General features: G+C 44.2%; 1 protein-coding gene across 4 annotated transcripts in view; it reads right to left on the bottom strand.

The window, feature by feature from the left end:
- The window catches only part of CLCN5 (chloride voltage-gated channel 5), a 92,279-nt gene that overhangs the window by 61,810 nt on the left and 8,689 nt on the right, over nt 1-21,780 (bottom strand). For 2 of the 4 annotated variants that reach the window (XM_033945442.1, XM_033945441.1), the window contains exon 2: nt 8,880-9,043. The exons of 1 other annotated variant lie outside the window; for it this stretch is intronic. In XM_033945442.1, the coding sequence (XP_033801333.1) occupies nt 8,880-9,024 (145 nt within the window). In that variant the 5' untranslated portion in view covers nt 9,025-9,043. Of the gene's footprint in view, nt 1-5,377; nt 5,471-8,879; nt 9,044-21,780 lie in introns of those variants that run through there. One more of the 4 variants, XM_033945444.1, reaches the window with a different exon arrangement.

Here is a 21,780-nt window from a genome sequence, read left to right on the forward strand (position 1 = left end):
ACAAACCTACTAGGTCTTGGCAATGCCTTCATAATCTGATTATGCAATTGAAACTTGTTGATGTCTGGCGGCTCATGAACGGAGATGATAAACAATATATCTTTTATTCGGCGCCACACAACTCCTATTCGAGGATTGACTTTTTCTTGATCAGCAATAACCTCTTGAACAGTGTCTCTCACTCTACCATTAACGAAATCTCGGTGTCGGATCATGCAGCCATTGAACTTTCCTTTGAAGGTACCACATTATCAAAAAAGGGTACAGTTTGGCGGTTCAATAATGCCCTGCTCCAAGATGTAGAGTTCGTGAAGCTTATCAAAACAGCGATAGCTGAGTACTTCGAATTTAATTCCTCTGAAGATGTTGATTGGCCAATTTTGTGGGATGCACTTAAAGCCACTCTCAGAGGAACTATCATTTCATACCAGGCTCGTCAATCCAAACTGCTAACCAAACAACTTTCTGGGCATGAAATGGCTATCAAAGATCTGGAAAGACGCCATCAAGCTAATCCTGCTGATATGCTCACTTTGAAGCTCTTACGTCAAGAGAGATTGAGCTATAATCTATTACTCAGCAAAAGGGCAGGGAATGCCATATTTATGCAAAAAGCGAATTATTACTGTGACTCTAACAAAGCTGGAAGTGCTCTGGCTCGCTACTTAAAGATACAGGAAGAAAGATTAAATATTTCTGCCATCAATATGGCTGATGGAAGTCTTACGGCTGACCCTAACCTAATATCGCAAACGTTTAGTCAATTTTATGAAAATTTATACTCTTCGGAAATCTCTAATCCAGATCCCTCTAAGATATTAACTGATACTCAGCATCCTACGCTCACGCCAGAAGATAACATCATCTTATCATCAAACATCTCTGAGTCCGACATTTGCTCAGTATTGCACCACATGGTGAAAAGGAAAGCTCCAGGGCTGGATGGCTTCACTTCTGAATTTTACTCAACTTTCCAAGAGGTGTTATCGCCTCACTTAGTCAAACTGTATGACTACTTTATACGATCAGGTGATGTAAGAGGCACGTTCACCGAAGCAAGCATAATCGTGTTACCTAAGCCTGGCAAGGATCATCTTCAGGTCTCCAATTATCGCCCATTGGCCTTGATCAATGTAGATGCAAAAATATATGCGAAAATACTAGCAACTCGTTTGCAGAGCCTACTTCCTAAATTGATTGGACCTGATCAAAATGGCTTCATGATGAATAGACTCTCGAGTGATAATTCACGAATGTTTGCAAATGTAATCCATCATGCTAACCTTCATAAGTCTCCTTTACTTGCCTTAGCCCTAGATGCAGAAAAGGCGTTTGATAGAGTGGAATGGGACTATCTCTTTATGGCTCTAAAATGGTTTGGATTTTATGATTCGACCATACAAATGATCAAAGTGCTTTATTTGGCTCCCACGACTAATGTACGGATCAACGGTCTCACCTCTTCTCAATTCAAACCCACTAGAGGCACGAGACAAGGATGCCCACTTTCACCACTACTCTTCAACTTAGCATTGGAGCCCTTCCTGCATTCCATCCATGTCAACGACAATATCCATGGGGTTTGTTGTGGTGATTCTGAAGTGAAGTTCTCTGCATATGCGGATGATGTCCTCCTGTACCTCACGCCTGATTCCATTCCTACTCTGCTCTCACTCATTGATGACTATGCTGCAGTTTCGGGATATAAACTTAATAACAGCAAAACGGAGCTTATGCCTTTGAACTCCCAAGTTCAGTAATGCAGGCTCAACCAGTATGGCTTCTGATGGGCTGACACCTCGTTGAAATACTTAGGCATTCTTTTTGGTAAGACGCTGGACTCCACCTTAGAGAATTGTTCGTCTCACCTTTTGAAGATCATCAAAGATCAAATCAACAAATGGCATCCCTTGAACTTTTCGTGGTGGGGGAGGCTAGAATCTATTAAGATGGTGCTAATGCCTAAAATACTATATACATTGAGTATGCTGCCCGCCCTTCTACATCTTTCCGTTTATAAACGTTTGGAATCCATATTAGCTAAATACTTATGGGACAACAACACTCCCAGGATTGCTTTACACAAATTAAAACAATGCAAAAAATATGGAGGAGTGAATTTTCCTGATCTATTAGACTACCATTGTGCTTTTTTGTCTCGTCAGGGTGTCCGATGGATGCTTTCTGATACTATTATTGATCAAAACACCTCCTGGCTTGCTTTTGAAAAGGCTAGATATTTTCCATATAGTCTACAGCTACTTCCCTTCATGGTACCGCCTGCATCCCCTGACATCCGGGATCACTTACTATTATCCATGATCCAAGTCTTCAAGCAGCTGGAATCAATGCTCACTATTCCCTGGCTGGACACAATATATGCACCCATTTGGCGTAATAAATCACATCGATTGGAAAGCGTGGCAAATAGCTGGGGTGTACCAGATAAATCAGTTATACAATGGCAATGAATGGAAGACCTTTGATCAGTTATGTATTGTCACTGGTTTGCCAAAAACTCAGCACTATCATTGGCTACAACTGAAACACGCCCTGTCAACACAGCTCAAAAACAAACCTCTGATCACAGATACTCCTGACATAATGTCGCTTTGTCTATCAATGTCTAGTCACAAAAAAGAAGCATCTAAGTGGTATAAATATATTCGACTACAAAAATTGCAACGTCCTCTTGAAACTGAACATAAGTGGTCACTTGATTTACAAATTGATTTACGTGATGACCAATGGGAATATTTGTGGTCTCGTACCCCTATCATCTGCAAAGCTGCGACCTCACTCCAAACTTCTTTATTTCTAATGCATAGGGCTTACTGGACTCCTAGTCGTCTAGCTCGATTCCAACATGGTGCAACGGATAAATGCTGGTCCTGTGACTCCTCGCAGGGCACACTTCGTCATATGCTATTCGATTGTCCGCTGCTTCAATCCTTCTGGAATAGAATAGTTGCTGACATTAATAGCTTACTTCAAGTGTCCATTCCGCTTGCATATCGCTCCATTATCTTGGGCAGTATTGGTCACTCTGATCTTTTCTCCAAATATACTGATTGTCTAATCCACATACTTATTCTCATAGCCGTCAAGATTATACTCACCAATTGGAAAAATCTTGATGCTGTGAGTTACGATAACTGGTGGAACATTGTATGTATGACAGTTAAATATGAAAAAATTGCTGCAGAAAGGTCAGGTGTAATGCATAAATTTGACAGGCTATGGGGGCCACTAATCCAACATGCTGGTTTGTCCCATGCTGATAGTTCACAGAACATATAACAGGCAATTGTATTGTACTCATCCCCTCTTGACATTACCATACTCTGATTACTGTTATGATTTAACCGTTTACCTCTTCCTTGATCAGAAGTAGTGATACATATTTGTATAGTGCTTTTCTTACTGAACTGTGTACAAATGTCACCTCATTATTCTTGTAAAATGTATCATGATCTGCTTATTTCTCCCTTTTTCTTTCTTTCCCTTTCCCTTTCTGTCTCATGAGATATGCTGTTTCTTATGGCCCTGCATTAGGGCTTTGGTTTATGTAATTGTTACACTTCTATAATAGCATTTTTGTGAAGATTATACTCTTTACAATTTTTATGTCTTTGTTATGCATAAAAACCTCAATAAAACTTACTGAACTTAAAAAAAAATAACAAACATGATGGTGGGGTTAGAAGAGAGGGGAGGAGAGTAAAAGTACATTATTAGTGGTGAATGAAAGAAAAAAAAAAAGAGTTGAAAGGAAAAGGAAGGAAAGGGGGTGAAACATTAGGGAAGGGATCACTTCTTAAAAGCGGTTGGCTGACTTAATGACGAGCGGTTCAGGAGCAATGAAATGCATCTTGAAATAGAAATGTTTTTAGGTTTGTCTTGAATTTATCGATTATTTTTTCATGATGAAGTTGGGATGGTAGAGCATTCCATAAAGTTGGAGCGACTACAGAGAAGTTGATTTTCCTGGTATAAAAGAATTCCTTAATTGAAGGGACGGATAGTAGATTCTGATCAGCTGATCTGAGGATCCAAGAAGTTTCATAAGTTTCAAACGAGCTATTTTGACCTTTTCTGTATCACTTCAGAGGGCAAATGGTACAAGCACTACATCATTTTGATAACTTTCAGGATTACTTATATGTCTACAGAGATGCAATCTTCAGAAGTAAAAAGTTAAATGTGCATATCCAATGATATGTACAGGTAGTAACAACTTTTCAGTTAGTCAGTCACCTCAAAGGAACAAAAGTCTTCCTAGGTTGGGTCAGATTAATGGCTCGCCTGGCCACCCAACATCTTTTTTTTCAACAGTAGTCAATATGGATCACCCAGAAGTACCTGGCATACCCTAATAAGAAAGCCTATTCCATATTCCTCACTCCCAGAGCTAAAATTCACAAATTGTTAAAGTCCTTGTTCTCCAAAAACTTGACATGTCAACTCAGCTGTACTATCTTGAACACATCCGTAAGGCAACAAAATTCCACTATTTAATTGTGCATTGACTAAAAAAAAAATAAAACTTTCTTAAATATATTTAAATCAGTTACTACTAGCTAGTTTCATGGAATGTTACTTAGGGCCTCTTCTATTAAACTGCGCTACAGTTTCTAGCACGGGGAGCAGCGCTGAATGGCCCGCGCTGCTCCCGACACTCATAGAGTTCCTATGAGCGTCGGGAGCAGCGCGGACCATTCAGTGCGGCTCTCTGCGCTAAAAATTGCTAGCGCAGTTTAATAGAAGAGGGGGTTAGTCTTAGTACAGGTTCAAGATCTTTTAGCTGAAATCCCAGAAACCAACATAAAAATTTAAGGCAGGGACATATCAACCTGTGCAGGCAAGTGTGTGTTTGCCTTATTTTGAAATAAAAAAAAGTTTGGTGGTAATTTTATAGTCTTGTGGTCTGTCTTTTTCTGACTTAACATTATCATTCCAAAAGTTTTGATTACATCACAGCATCTATGCTATATATCAAGTTCTATTCTCTATTGCTTTCTTTTAAAAAATTTTTTTTATTAAAAGTAACAACACTTGCTTCAGAAACACTGACAATAATACATTTCCAATAAATCAAGTTAACTAAGAATTAAATAGTCTTCCTTAGACCACATTTTTAGAGAAGGGGTCTAATACTTAGGAGAAATATATCAAAGAAATCAAGCAAAAGGCAAAGGCTATTATTTGACTAACCCATTCATATAATAACTATCTTTCAATTCCTGGTGAGATTTTTAAGGTCCAAAAAAGATCTCATCTGATCTGGTACAAAAAAATATATATACTTGTTACTTAAATACCACACCACACATTTACATGGATACGCTAGTAAGAAAGAACCCCCTAGCTTCTTTACCTCTTCTTTCAGTACAAGGAATTCTTTTCTTCTAACCGGTGTCACTTTCGCAATATCTGGATATATCCAAATTTTTTGACCACAGAAGAGTTTCTGAGAATTACAAAAGAACAATTTGAAAATTGCATTTAAGTCTTGCTCAAATACAATAGAAATGAGCAGAGTTGCTCTTTCTATCACCTTTGTGAGAGAAGTCTCCCAAGATATTTGAAATATCCTCCAGAGGATTAACTTGTTCTTGATGTCGAGCTGAATCGTCGCTCAAATCCTGCACTTCATTAATCTTTCATAGTGGCAACTAGTATATTTTATTAATAGAAGGAATAGCCTCAATAGGCATAGACAAAATTTCAGTTAAATATTTTTTGAAGAAATCCAATGAGAAAGGACAGATTTGGGGAAATTCAAAGCTCTCAAATTAAGCTTTCTATTGTAATTCTCAAATTTTTCCATTTTCCAATGTATCACCATTTTATCTTTAACTATCTCAGATACTGTCTTTTAATACTTCCCACTTCAGTCTGAACTTGTGCCACTTGATTTAAAGATTCATTTTTAACCAATTCCAAATTAGAAGACAAAGTTTCAATTTTCCAGACAGCTGAGTCACCTCCTGCAATGATTTTTGAAGCATTTTTTGTAGGACTTGCCAGATCCTTTCCAGTGAAACCACAATCCCACAGCTTCTTTACTCCCAGCATCGGTGACACTCACTGGGCCTTCCCTCCTCTCGGTTCTCCACAGCTTTGGTGTCTTCTGCCCCCTCCCCACTTTGAACTTGGGTAGACCCCCATGCCTATGCTGGGCACGGCAGGATGATAGTTGCCTGTGGAGACAGAGTAGTATCATGTCCCAAAGGAATAGGCAGTGCACCCTCGCTGCCCTCAACAGCAGGACCCCTCTGACTTGGCATCAACGGGACAGGTCTGATGGTGAATCGATCCAGAGTCAGCTGAAGAGGGGACGAAGTGCAGGCCAGAGAGGGCACAGCCTGAACAATCCCCTTTCTTTTTGTATGCGGCATCAGTGAAAGAGGCAAATTAATCAGGCAAGTTCCAGCATCGACTCGCTCTGACAACTGCCGACTGCCATATTGGCCCCTTCCACGAACACCTATTCTCTATTGCTTTCTGAAAAAATTCTAACAGTCTATTTGCTTTTCTGACTGCTGTCACATACTTAGCTAAGGATTTCATATTGTTAACAATGATTCCAAGGCTTTTTCCCTCACTGGTGATACCTAATATGGAACCCACTATTTTATATGCTTAAAAGGCAGTTTTCATACTGATTAGGCAAAGTGAGATGGCCACCTCAGTTGGCAAATCTTAGGAGGCAGAAGTAGTGGCTGCTATGTACTACTTCTGGGCAGGGAACAGGGGCCAGGATCAATGACTATATTATAATCATGGAGAGGTAGTGGTAGTGGTGTTGTGGGGATTCATGAGCTCCAGAACACAAGAAAAACACAAGCCTCAAATGAAAAAGGCAGCAAGGGACTTTACAGCCCTAATGCACTCTAACTGCCATGTCTGTCTGCTCTGAAACAGAAGTCTGCATTAGAGGTAGGACATGGCAGACTGAGCACATGAAGTTGGGAAGACAGAGGACACCCCTGTCTCATCCCCCAGTATAGCTGAAACACAGCAAAATAGCTCCCATTCACTTTCAGACAGCCAAAGGGTCCATTATATAGTGTCCTGATCCAACCTAGCAACAGGGGCCCCACACCAAAGCACTCCAACACTAAATAGAAATGGGCAAGAGACCCAATCAAAGCCCTTCTTTGCATCAACTGAAAGAAAAATTGCCTCCTGTCCCATATTCACAGCCCACTTGTGTAAATTCAGGACCCTCATGATATTATCTCTCACTTGCCTTCCCACTATGAAGTCTGACTGGTCTGGGTGGACCAGTCTAAGGACCCAACATATCAACTCATCTACTAAAACGCAGGCAAGAATCTTGGTATCCACTCCCAGAAGCACAGGACATAGGGTTCTTTCCTTCCTTAGATAAGACAGTCACCCCTGCTAGTCACATAAAATATGGAAGTTGACTCTGTGTATCCAGTGAATTGAAAAGATGAAGTAATAGCAGGAGAAGGGATTCCTGAAATTGTTTGTAGAACTTAACTGTGAACTCATCCAACCCTGGAGATTTCCCCAATTTCATTGCTCTGAGTGCTTGACGTGTGCCAATTAATATGATAGGTCTGTCCATCCGCAAAGCATTCTCAGCTGAAATAGAAGTGAGTGTAACAGAATTCAAGTAATCATCAATAGCACCTTCCGATACCTCCCTTCCACTGAATATAAATTCTTATAGAACTGAGCAAAGCTATTCCACACTTCTTCCTCTGTCTGAACAACTTCTCCCGACTGCCTCTTAATAGAAAGGATATTAGATTGCGCTCTCCTAATTTTCAATCTATGGGCTACCAGTCAACTATCTTTGTTGCTATATTCAAGGTATTTTTGTTTCAACAACTGTAAACGAAAGTGTATGTGATCTAATTTATAGACATGCAAATCTCTACGGGCCTTTTACTAATTTTTTTCAAATCACCACTTTATATTCATAAAACATACAATTATAGCATACTACAAAATATATCAAGATGATTCTATCAAGAACTGTAACAACATATATGGACCATTTTTTTTAACATTTCTTTTCCGCTTAAACCTGAGCAGATTATAATTTACGTATACTACATTGTTTTAAGGCACTTAGAAACTTCCCTCTCTGTCCCGAACGGGCTAACATTCTAAACTAAAGTGCCAAGAAAAAATTTTTGGGCCCCAAAATCTCAGTTTATATTCGAGTATATACAGTATTCTTGCTGTATACCGCCTTGAGTAAATTCCTTCAAAAAACCTGTAAATAAATTCATTGTACTTCTTTCATCAGATGATCATTCTACATATATACAATGGAAAAGAGGTTCATAGAGTGGCAACACTAAGCAAGGTCTGAAAGACTCCAAGAAGCTCCACTTATAAGGAAAAAAGTTTTAACAAACAAAAGCACAAAAAAATAATTGTTGCCACTTTCAGTGGCAGTTTACTCTATTACAACAGTACAAAATAATGAAATCTCTTTGTGTCTTAATCTTTATTTGAACAAAATATGAGTATCTCAAAACTGAGGCACCCACTGCTCTCTTCCTTATCTCTGCATTGTCTGGCTGACAAAACAGGAAGGGGAAGAGGAGAAAGGAAGGTTCAGCAGGGAAAAGGAAATGCTGAGGGAGGGGAAAATCTGCATACACAGGTAGCCACTGACCCAGTTCAGTCCCTGATCTTCTGAGTCTTTATTTAGCTTACTATCTAATTATGCAGTGTATCTATTTTTTGGTTCTTGTCATAGCATTAGGGGAGACCAGGGCCTGTGATCATAACCAAAATGTTAAAATATGTGTACCTAGTATTTTCAACTATGCTTGCTAAGTTTCTTTAATGTCTATCCTGAAAACCTGAAAGCAAGGAATGAACCATACCTTCTGTCGTCTCTCCGTCCAACGGAGGTACATCATCCATTGCAGAGAAGTCCAGTGTTGCTCCAGAAATCTCCACCATTTCTTCATCGCTAATGCTGCTCTCAAAACTGTTCAAACTACCATGGTGGAAAATTTTGTTTTCCATTTTTGGTGTTTGTGAAAGGCTGAAAATAAAATCCAAAAGCCATAGTCTAGTCAAAATTTGAATCTTGCAAGAGGGTCTTAAAATTTGGTACAACATAGGTTTTTCTAAGATTCTCGTTAATTTTTAGGGATCCGATCTCCTTCTAATCCGTTTAACAACACAGTCTGTTACCACAGTGTGCACTTGTCTAAGACCTTTTAAATATAAAAAGTGAAAAATTAAATCCCCACACATGCTAAATGACCTACCCTAAATGACAGTGTCACAAACACACACAAAAAAATATTGCTCTTTTGACAAAATTAATTTGGCCTAATGGTCTAATTTAATATGGGGTCCTTTTTACTAAGCTGTGGCAAAGTGACCTTAGAGCACTCTTATGCAAGATTTTCCCCACGTGCTAAGACCACTTTTACCTTAGCTGTAAAAAAGGCCTTTCTGTATTAATCCCTTTCCATAAACTTTTCACGATCCTCAGAGGGCTATAGAATCCCTTTGGTTCATGTGAATACTATCACAGAACCCAATCGTCATAGGATCAATAGTTTATGTATATTTTTATGTACTTTTTTATAAATTAGTCATATTTTATTTATATATCAAAGATATTTAAAACGTTTTCCTTTATATTATACTTAGCTTGATATTAGTAGCCAGTATTAGGGAGTGCCTCTACCAACATGCACATGTTTCAAGTTAAACTTTTCATCAGGGTTGAGGCTCCCGTAGTTAATTATCGTGCTTTTTCAGAAACCGCTCCTCTCCATAAGCTTGTTGTTGTGAGGTGGTAGTGAAGAGATCTATGTCCAGTATCCCTCATTTGAAGAAAATCTGATGCAAAGCAGTTGTGCTGAGACCCCATTTGTGGGGTTAAAGAAATCTGCTAACACATTCTGCTTGCCCACTAGTTAAACTGCTTTGAGAAGTATGCTGCAAGCAGTCGCCCAAGTCCAAATCTGCTGAATGTCGATTTTGTACTGAAACGTTTTTCGAATTGAAGTTTCTGGCCTTTGAGTGATCTCTTTTGTATATAGAGACAGAGGGCACAGATAATATTCCAATGTTCAGAACCCAGCCACTGAACACACCAATTATGTGGGTCAGAAAACGAGATGGTCCGATTACATCAAAAGCATTTCTTAAAACCGCTCAGGTACCTTCTTTGTCAAGAGGAGAAAAACAGCTGATGCAAAATCAAAGGGCTCTATGGTTCATGGAGCTCGAGTAAAAAGTATCCCGAAAATGATCAATGGTCCTGGGTAGGAAAAAAAGGCTTGAGGTAGCTCAAAAGTCAAAAAAACTAAGAAAAATAAAGATAGGAAGGAACAAAAAAGTTGTAAAATTTGACGCATAAAACTGAAGCTTCTCAGCTCCACGGAAAACGAAGAACTGATGGTCCCGTGAGCTGACATTGGGCGGGAAGGCACAGCATGCGCACAGTATGGGAACTGCCTAAAACATTTAAAGTGATAGTATACTTGGTAGTGTCCATACCAGGTTCCAGGGATGATGTCACCCACACGTGAGTATATTATGCTTGCTTGTCCTCAGAGAATATAGCTGCCGTAATTAGAACAAGAATGCCTGCTCTACACCTCAACAAACCCCCTCAAAAAATATTTTTGGAGTGTGCACTTAGCACATGTAAATTGGCAGTTACTGCAGGACGCTTTAGCACATCCTGTAGTATGTCATTTTAAGTTGCAGATAGATGTCCTATTAGGTATGCTTTAACAGCTTAGTAAAACGGACCCCAAGTCTTTTCTCTCAGTTTTTATAGGAAACAAGTTTGGTGAAACAGGTCCAATGTGTTGAAAAAAAAAGGTGAACAAGTTGCAAGTGGATCATGGATTTGACATACTGCCTTTCTGTGGTACAATCAAAGCAGTTTACATATTATCTACAGGTACTTTCTCTGTCCCTAGTTGGCTCACAATCTAAGTGGAATAGAGGGTTAAGGAGGGAAGTTATCAAAGTGCGCTGTGGTTAAGATGAGTTATTTTATCACAAATCTTGCTATTTTAGCACAAGGTCCCATTTTATGAAATGAAGCCCTGTGATAAAATAGAATGACCTGTTCAAGACTTGTGCATATTACGACAGTTTGCAGGGACAACGACAAAACTTATGGGGTCGGAATGAAGGCAGATCCTCTGGGGACGGGGACAAATTTGACCCATGCCATTCTCTAAAACAGGATACTGGGCTAGATGGACTATCCATCAGACCCAGTATAGTTATTCTTATGCTCTTACGCTACAAATGACTTTAAGGTGAGTGAAACTGTGAACACTAGGTCCAACGAGGTGTATAAAAGGTTAGCTTGTTCTTCTGCAGCATCATCTGAAGATTTAAAACAAAAAACTATTTTGTACCTTCTCCCAATCACCTGACTTCAGTCCCAAAGATGACTTCTTCTCAACACCATTAAAAATATTTGTGGTAGTCTAGTGCATTACTTCTCAACCCAGCTCCTGGGGCACACCCAGCCAGAAAAGTTTTCAGGATATTCATAACGCTCATACTGTACATGAGATAGATTTACACACCATGGAAGCAGTGCATGCAAATCTATCTCATGCATATTTGTAGATATCCTAAAAACCTGAGTGGCTGGGTGTGTCCAGAGGACCGGATTGAAAATCAATAATCTAGTGCATCTCCCCCCGACTCCAGAAAGGACTCGCACAACACTATCTCCTACACCCCTGGTAGTCTAATGAATCTCTCATCCTTAGAGATGACCCCCAGATCCTCCCCCCTACCTCCATATCAACAAATGCCACAAAAAAGCTCTGCTACACTAGTGTACCTTGTTCCGCCACGATCCCGTCTCCCCAAACTCTTCATTTACCTCAAACAGGAGGCAGAAGCGATGCCCACTCACTCTTACCTCTGTGCTACCATCTTCCAAAATAACAGCATCTGACCATATGTGGAACATCCTGGAAGTGCATCAAGTGGGGTCAAGTCGGCCAAATAAGGATATTATCTGGCAGGGTGACCCTTGCAATGTATCCCAGAACGCACTGAAAAGGGGTCAGGCACCACCATTTTGGAATATGGCAGCAAGGAGGTAGTAGTGAGTGAATACCACTCCTGCCTCCCATTAAAGGCATGTGAAGCAGTGTTTTGAGGGCAGGTCAGAGTCCACTGGCAGATGCATGGAACAGTCTCCCAGAAGAGGTGGTGGAGACAGAGACTGTGCCTGAATTTAAAAGGGCCTGGGATAGGCACGTGGGATCTGCGGATGGGCAGACTGGATGGGCCAATTGGCCTTTATCTACCGTCATGTTTCTAATGTTCCTTTTGGCATGTCAAAGTACGGATCTGGAGGGCCTACTAGACTCTCAGGAATGTCTTGAGAAAAGGGGATGTCTCTCTTTCTGTCATTCATGCATTGACAGGAAGAGACATAAAATGGCTGCATACTGTGTATGTATGTATATATATATATATATATATAGAGAGAGAGAGAGAGAGAGAGATTGTGTTTGGGGAGGTTTTCTAACAGCAAACACTTTTTTATGCGATGGTAATTTTCATGCTATTAGTTTACTGCATTGAGGAACAAAAATTGTGCTTTCAGCTTACATTAGAAACCATGTACTAAGCCATCAGAACACAGCTACTGTATTTACACAAGCTTTCTGCATCAGCCCCTCAGTAAGCCTGTGACTAGTTATTTTCACTTCATCAGGTTGAGAAATCTGTTTCTTGTGGGATGAAATGATGCTATAATAGAAAGGGGTTTTCCAAGGCAGTCTTGTGGCAAGTGCTGTGAACTGCAAAAAGTCCCTGGTTTGGGGATGCTGCAGATGGTGTATTCATAGTGCCTGAAGTCATGATTATTGCACAAGGGAGTCATCTATGTACCCTGTTTCCCCGATGGTAAGACACTGTCTTATTTTTTTTGGAAGGCCAAAATATGCTCTAGGGCTTATTTTCGGGGGGATGCCTTATTTACCCATGAAGAAGACTACAGTACACAGTTATTGTTGAAAAAAAACAGAATTTTATTACGTTCGCGATAGGTACGTTCGCAATGCGTTCGTTGGAGGAAGAAAACGGTCGGCTGAAGAATCGGTGGGCCGAAAAATCGTACCGTGTATGGCCAGCTTTATCCATCATACCATATATTGTACCATTTAATGTCCCCAATGTTCTCCATCAGGGAAACACAGTAAAGAGATTATTCTGTAGTGCAGCATCAGAGGGAACTTGACAATGTGAAACCATTGTTTATATACCGTATGCATTTTAAACAGGCTTTATATACAGTAAGTGGTATTGCTCACAGCAAAAGAAACCTGTCTGCGTGTCTCACTTTTGGATGTTCTGGCCGTGAACAAACTCCTGCAGTCTCCGTTAGGGAGGGATGAGGGAAGCTGCCTGTGTTTCCTTGCGCGGAGTCACGTGCGCGCGCTGCAGTCCTGTCACTTCCTCCTCTTCACTTCATGACGAGGCGCGGCACGCAGCCATGGAGGCAAATACGGTAGACGGAGGGACCACACGGAGTCACCCACCGTACCACCCGATTCGGGTAAGCGCAGGTATCGGTGGGTGGCTTATTTGCGGGGGGGGTGCCTTATTTTACATTTTTTTCTAAAAAGGGGGGGCTGTCTTATTTGATGGATCATCGGGGAAACAGGGTAGCTGAATTCAGAGTACCAGAAAAAGCCAAGATGCAATACTTACTGTAATACCAGACTATGTATGTGATGGGTAGGATTCCCAGCCTGTATTCTGACTGAAGTGGAAGTACAAAGGAGCAGAAGGAAATTGCCAGGTAGAAAAAAAATTCATAAGATGCTGTTGAACCTGTATTTGGACTATGGTCATTTATGGCTTCAGTTTTGTGAAAGGAAGACCATCTTATTCTTTGTGTTTTTCAGAGGCGAAGGGCAGGAGGAGGAAGCCACGAGGAGGTAGCCAGGGGAGGAAGGCAGAGCAGGCAGGAGGAACCGGGGTCGCGGCGAGAGGTAGCTCTGCCCACCCCCACCGCATCACAGGTTGCGTCGGTGCCCGGGCTCCCCTTTAAGACGGGAAGCCAGGGCACGAAGCAGACCTGTTGCAGTGTCCTTTCTTCTGTTTTTCAGCGGCGAAGGGCAGGAGGAGGAAGCCACGAGGAGGTAGCCAGGGGAGGAAGGCAGAGCAGGCAGGAGGAACCGGGGTCGCGGCGAGAGGTAGCTCCGCCCACCCCCACCGCGTCACAGGTCGCGTCGGCGCCCGGGCTCCCCTTTAAGAAGGGAAGCCAGGGCACGAAGCAGACCTGTTGCAGTGTCCTTTCTTCTGTTTTTCAGCGGCGAAGGGCAGGAGGAGGAAGCCACGAGGAGGTAGCCAGGGGAGGAAGGCAGAGCAGGCAGGAGGAACAGGGGTCGCGGCGAGAGGTAGCTCCGCCCACTCCCACCGCGTCACAGGTCGCGTCGGCGCCCGGGCTCCCCTTTAAGAAGGGAAGCCAGGGCACGAAGCAGACCTGTTGCAGTGTCCTTTCTTCTGTTTTTCAGCGGCGAAGGGCAGGAGGAGGAAGCCACGAGGAGGTAGCCAGGGGAGGAAGGCAGAGCAGGCAGGAGGAACCGGGGTCGCGGCGAGAGGTAGCTCCGCCCACCCCCACCGCGTCACAGGTCGCGTCGGCGCCTGGGCTCCCCTTTAAGAAGAAGGGAGCCAACGGCGCCCAGCCGTTCGGCGCTCGCCTTAGCGAGAGCGCCTTTGCGAAGGAGCCTTGCGAGGGAGCCAGAAACGCCAAGTAATTCACTTTTCTCTTCTTTTCTCTTTTTCCCTTCTCTCTTTCTCTCTCTCTTACCCACAGCAGGAGCACACCAGCACTTCACAAGAGCGATGGAGGACCCAGGATCCCAGAGGTACTTTCCGGTATACTGCACAGAGTGCAATATGTACGACTACCTCCCTTTGGGAAGGCGGGAGTACATATGCAGTCGGTGTCAGGAACTGGAAAGCCTGAGGATGGAGGTCGGCAGATTGAGGGTCAGGGTCCAGGAGCTAGAGGGACTGGAGGAACTGCGCACCACAGAGGAGACGAGCTGGTCTACCCAGAACACAGACGGAGCAGGCCCCATTGTGGACCAGGTGAGGGACCTCGAGAGATTCATTGAGGAGGCCTATAGGACGGTGGAGGAACGGGATCAGCAGCAGCACAGACGGATGTCGGTAGACGAGACCCAGGAGTCACAAGGCGAAACCGGGGAAGGACCTAGCGGAGAGACAACGCAAGAGGAGGAGGCTGAGACTCACCAGGATCCCGAGAGAGAGACACCACACTACACCGAGGACACGGACCTGAGGCAAAGGAGGTTGCTGAGGAAAGGGAAGTCTGCTATTGTGGTGGGAGACTCGATCTTGAGAGAGGTAGACAGTCACGTAGCTGGAGGAAGGGAGGACCGGCTAGTGACTTGTCTCCCAGGGGCCAAGACACGAGACATCACTGATAGGATTGAGAGGATCCTGGACGGAGCAGAGACAGAGGAGACTGCGGTAATAATCCACGTCGGAACGAATGATGTGAGCCGGAGGAACTTCAGCATGGACGCACTGACTGACCAGTTCAGGGTCCTGGGACGAAAGCTGAAACGGAGCACACGGAGGATAGCATTCTCGGAGATCCTGCCTGTACCGAGAGCAGATGCAAAGAGGCAGGCAGACCTCCAGGCTGTGAATGCATGGTTGAGGAGATGGTGCCAGGAGGAGGGCTTCCACTTTGTGAGGAACTGGACGTCCTTCTGGGGAAAGAGCAAGCTCTACCGGCGGGACGGCCTGCACCTGAGCACAGCGGGAACCAGTCTACTGGCAACCAATTTGAGGAAGGAGATCGAGAGGGCTTTAAACTGAAGAGAGGGGGAAAGCCGACAGCTGATCTGATGTTGACGCTTCGGACAACAGCATCCAGAACAGATGCTGAACGGGCTGACTGCAGGGAGGAAACAGAGGGACCGGAAGATCTACAAATCAGACAGCGAGGGAAACATCAGGTAAAGGGAGCTTGCTGGGAGAAGACTAAGGGGCATGGGGACACAGGGGGACTGGGTGGCATAAGGGCGAAAGCCGAGGGTAATATAGAGGTACCACAAGGCGAGGAGGATCAAACAGAGGCTCAAGGGATGACAACCCAGGAGGGGGCCGGTAGGGATAGAAATCTCAGAGGAAAAGCGGGAAAGTGGGGTGGCAGGAGTGTGGGGAAGCGAAAAGCTAAGAGGGTAAAGGCTGAGGGTAAAGCAGAAACACAGAGAGCGGGAAAACTGCCAGAAATCCAAGGGCAAGTGGCCCAGGTAAATGCAGAGGTGGAAGAAAAACGACGGGACCTGCGGTGCTTATACGCAAATGCAAGAAGCCTCACGGCCAAGATGGGTGAACTAGAAGTCGTCGCCAAGGGGGAGGACCTAGATATAATTGGAATTGTAGAAACCTGGTGGACAGAGGAAAATCAATGGGATGTAGCGCTGCTGGGGTACAAGCTCTATAGGAAGGACAGGACCCACAAAAAGGGGGGGAGGCATAGCACTATATATAAAGGACTCTATCCACTCGGTCGGGATGGATATGGCAACGAAGGCAGAGGGGCTGGAATCGCTGTGGGTCAAATTACCAGGAAACAAGGGTGCGGGCATAAAACTGGGGCTGTACTATCGACCACCTGGTACGCCAGAGGGAGTCGGACACGACTTGGAAGTGGAATTGAGACAGGAGTGCAGGACTGGAAGTGTAACAGTGGTGGGGGACTTCAACTACCCAGGGATAGACTGGAGTACGGGTCACTCCAACTGCACTAGGGAGACAGGATTTGTAGAAGCTGTGAAGGACTGCTTCATGGAGCAACTAGTCAAAGAACCGACGAGAGGGGGTACTACTCTTGACCTCATCCTAAACGGATTAGGGGGGCCTGCAAGAGGGGTAGAAGTGGGAGGACCACTAGGCAACAGTGACCACAATGCAATCAGATTCACATTAGAAAGGTGGACACCCATAGTAAGGAGGACCGCAACAACTGCGCTCAACTTCAGGAAAGGGAACTATGTTGCTATGAGGGAAATGGTGGGGAGGAAGCTCAGAAACATCTTTAAGATGGAGACTGTAGGAAGCGCCTGGACCCTATTCAGGGACACCCTGCAGGAAGCACAAAGAATGTACGTCCCCAGTTTCAGGAAAGGCTGCAAGAACAAGCGGTCAAAAGACCCGGTTTGGATCTCAACAGAAGTAAGGAGGGCAATAAATGACAAAAAAGTATCCTTCCGGAGATGGAAAAAGGACCCAATGGAGGAAAATCACCAGGCGCACAGGAAATGCCAAAAGGAATGCCACCGGGAGGTTAGAAAAGCAAAAGGGAAATACGAAGAGGGGCTGGCCAAGGAGGTGAAAAACTTCAAGGCATTCTTCAGTTACATTAAGGGGAAGCTACCAGCGAGAGAGGAGGTAGGGCCGTTGAACGATGGGGACAGGAAGGGAGTGATTAAGGAGGATAAAGAGGTAGCTGAGAGGTTGAACACGTTCTTCTCTTCGGTTTTCACGAGCGAAGACACATCTAATATACCAGACTCAGAGGAGCTCATGAGTGGGGAACAGGCTGAAAAATTAGAGCACATAGAGGTAAGTAGGGAGGATGTCCTCCAACAGATAGACAGGTTAAAATGCGGCAAATCACCAGGCCCGGACGGGATCCACCCAAGGGTTCTGAAGGAACTAAGACAGGAAATAGCGGACACAATCCAACATGTTTGCAACCTATCCTTGAAAACGGGTGAGGTGCCAGAGGACTGGAAATTGGCAAATGTCACACCCATCTTCAAGAAGGGATCGAGGGGTGACCCCGGGAACTACAGGCCGGTGAGCCTGACTTCAATTATAGGGAAGATGGTGGAAGCTATGATCAAGGACGGCATTGGCGAGCACATCGAGAGGAATGGCCTACTGAGAACAAGCCAGCACGGATTCTGTAAGGGAAGGTCGTGCCTAACGAACCTTCTGTACTTCTTTGAGGGAATAAGCAGTCGGGTGGACAATGGGGAGCCCATAGACATCATTTACCTCGACTTTCAAAAGGCTTTCGACAAGGTGCCACATGAAAGGCTACTTAAGAAGCTGTGGAACCACGGGGTGGGAGGGGATGTGCACAGATGGATCAAGCACTGGCTGTCGGGTAGATTGCAGAGGGTTGGAGTAAAGGGTCAATATTCTGACTGGCGGGGAGTCACGAGCGGTGTGCCACAGGGATCAGTGCTGGGGCCTTTACTCTTTAACATATTCATCAATGACCTGGAAAAGGAAGCAAAGTGTGAGGTTATAAAATTCGCAGACGATACCAAACTGTGCGGCAGAGTTAGGACCAGGGAGGAGTGTGAGGACCTACAAAGGGACCTGGACAAGCTGGAAGACTGGGCAAACAAATGGCAGATGCGCTTCAACGTGGACAAATGCAAGGTCATGCATATAGGGAAAAAGAACCCGTTGTTCAGCTACAAATTAGGGGGGGTATTGTTGGGAGACAGCAGACTCGAGAGAGACTTGGATGTGCTGTGGATGCATCACTGAAGCCATCTGCACAGTGCGCAGCAGCCTCGAAAAAAGCCAACAGGATGCTGGGCATCATAAAGAAGGGCATAGCAACCAGAACACGGGAAGTCATCATGCCATTGTATCGAGCGATGGTGCGTCCACATCTGGAATACTGCGTTCAGTATTGGTCGCCGCACCTCAAGAAGGACATGGCGGTACTTGAGAGAGTCCAAAGGAGAGCAACGAAAATGGTAAGAGGGTTGGAACACTGCTCATACGCCGAGAGGCTGGATAGGCTGGGGCTCTTCTCTCTGGAGAAAAGGAGGCTCAGGGGAGATATGATAGAGACCTTCAAGATCATGAGGGGCATAGAGAGGGTGGATAGGGACAGATTCTTCAGACTGAAGGGGACAGCAAATACGAGGGGGCATTCTGAGAAACTGAAGGGAGACAGGTTCAAAACAAATGCAAGGAAGTTTTTTTTCACCCAAAGGGTCGTGGACACTTGGAATGCGCTACCGGAGGAAGTGATCAGGCAGAGTACGGTACAAGGATTTAAACAGGGATTGGATGGATTCCTGAGGGACAAAGGGATCGTGGGATACTGAGGGAGGAGCTGGGATGTAACACAAGTATAGGAAGTAAACCAGGTAATGAGTATAAACCAACCTGGTCGTGCATGTGCAAGACCGGAGGGCTAGGACTTCGATAGGAAGGCAGGACTTAAATGAGAAACCAAGGTGGCAAGGGAGCCCCTTCTGATGATTCAGAAGGGGTCTTGACCTGTTTTTTGGGCCACCGCGGGAGCGGACTGCTGGGCAGGATGGACCTGTGGTCTGACCCGGCAGAGGCACTGCTTATGTTCTTAACAGATCAATCTAGGTAAAAGTAGAATGTGTATGCATTATAAACCATAAGTATTGGTCATCGCATTGTAAATCGCATTGAACTCATTCTGGGGCATATTAGCAATCCATAAATATTAATGTACTGTAATATAATAAAGGATGTTTCAAGAAAACAAATCATAACACAAGACTGGAGAGGGATAATACCAGAAGCAAAATATGACAGCAGATAAAGACTATAAGGCCTATTTAATCTGCTCTGAGTGGGCAATTAAAACATGGAGAGGTAGTGAAGGCAAACGTGTTACTAAAACAAGGTCTGAGAAAAGCACAGAAAAGTGAGAAACCCAAAGTAGTGCTAAAGATTTTTGCAGTGGCTAGGAAAACATGGACTGATTAAATGGTAAAGGACCTCTATCAAAACGGTTCTATATTTATTCGCACATACTGTACATAGCAGAGAACAGGTGGCCAATTGGTTAGAATAATCATTATACTTATGTACATATCCTATATCCAATAGCAACACTTGAAACTTTGGATAAGTAACTTTCTCTCAGGGATAGAAACTCATTGTTTTTCTACATCAGTGTATCACAAACTGAGTGCCATGCAAGATTCCAGGTGAGCCACCAGACGCCAGGGAGGAAGAGAGGTACCAGCGCTGGCTGACTGCCTAAAGGACGTGCCTCTCATGGCCAGAGGCACATCCTGTAGGCAGTCAGCCGGTGCCTCTAATCCTCCCTGGCGTCTCGCTTCTTCTCCATGTCTTTTCTTTTTAAGTACCCCCCCACATACTGGTATCTCAGGGCCCCATCTGGAAGGTCTCCGCGTGGATGTTGACGTGATGACATTATGCATGTATGTGACATCATCATGTCGACATCCACGTACTCGAGACGCTCCCCCAATTTAGTATGCCACCGGCTACAACCAGCTAAAGACTATCATTTGGTTCGGGGTAAATGGGAGTTGGAATTACAGATTAATTTGAGACAATGGGATGTTACCCGTAGATTGAGGACGACGCCTGCGGTGATCCCATGTGTCTGGCTGCGGGAGACATATTACAGGGTGATCTTACGCGCCTTTTATACTCGTACACAGTTGTATTACAGTGGAAGTCTGCCCACACTACTGTGTCATAAATGTGGGATGGGGGGACACATCATGGGGCATGCCTTTTGGTCTTGCCCCATAATCCAGCGCTTCTGGAGACATATCATCTCTTACATGTCGGGGTTGATTGGAAGAGCTTTGCGCAGTACCCCGGCCCACTTTGTATTGGATCTGCCAGAGGCTTATGGCCATTTGCATAGGGGAACAGGGCTCTCTGTAGGAAGATGAGCTTGCTGGCTCAGAAATGTATTCTTCAATACTGGATGGTCCCGAACCCTCTGGCGTTTTGGCATTGGAGGAACCAGTTGCATCAGTTGGCTACCTGGGAGGCGAGGGATGCGGGAGGGTCTAGGAAGTGGAAGATAGTGTTCTTGAATATCTGGGAGCTATATCTGCAGTCTTTACATCCAAAGGGACGAAGTGAGATTTTACGATGGATGTCCTGATCTGGGCGCTCAGCTTGCTGGGGTGAGAGAACAATGGTGAGCTATGGTGGGGTGGAGAGACCAATGGTGGGGGTTTGTGGGGGTCATGGGGAGGGGAGGGGGAAGTTCGTATGGTTCTAGCACTTAGTCACAAGTTTAGGTATTGGGGATGAGTTGGGGGAGGGAGGTGGAGTGGCATCTTTGGGGCTCATCAGAGTCCAGGACCTCGGAAGGCCATTCTGCCGACTCTGGTCTTGCTTGCCATGAGTCGATTTGAGGGGGGGGGTTTGTTACTGTTACTATCTCCTGTACATACTTGATATTGTGTTGAATATGATGCATCAATGTTTGTACTATGAACCTTTTGTGTTCAATTGTTTTGCTTGCACTATTGTTTGCATCAATAAAAATTGTTTGAACCTAGTATGCTACCGGCTCACAAAGTTTGCGAGACACTGCTCTACATAATGTGTAATTTTAGAGAGCTCTATAAAAGCTGAACTAAAGTTCAGCAGAGCCTACTGCAGATTTTGTTGTTAGCCATGGACCAGAGACAAAACACAGAACATTCAATCTCCGACTACCAGACTAGCATCTATAATGAACTGCCTCTCCAAAATTTGGAGCAGAGTATCACAAAATAATAATTTGTTTATGAAGTTAATTGTTTAAACCTGAAGGGATGACCAAAGTGGTATTCAAGAAAAATATCATACACAATACACATTTAAAGCTCTGAAATCATTCCTCACCCCCCCAAAAAAAAACAAGAGCTCTCAGGAAGTATGACCATAGGCTGCTTTTAAGTGTAATAAAACCAGGTTGCAAAATCATAAACAAACTTAAAAGGGTCTGAATTG

This window comes from Geotrypetes seraphini, chromosome 5 (genome assembly GCF_902459505.1).
Source record: "Geotrypetes seraphini chromosome 5, aGeoSer1.1, whole genome shotgun sequence".
In the NCBI taxonomy this organism is placed as follows: Eukaryota; Metazoa; Chordata; class Amphibia; order Gymnophiona; family Dermophiidae; genus Geotrypetes; species Geotrypetes seraphini.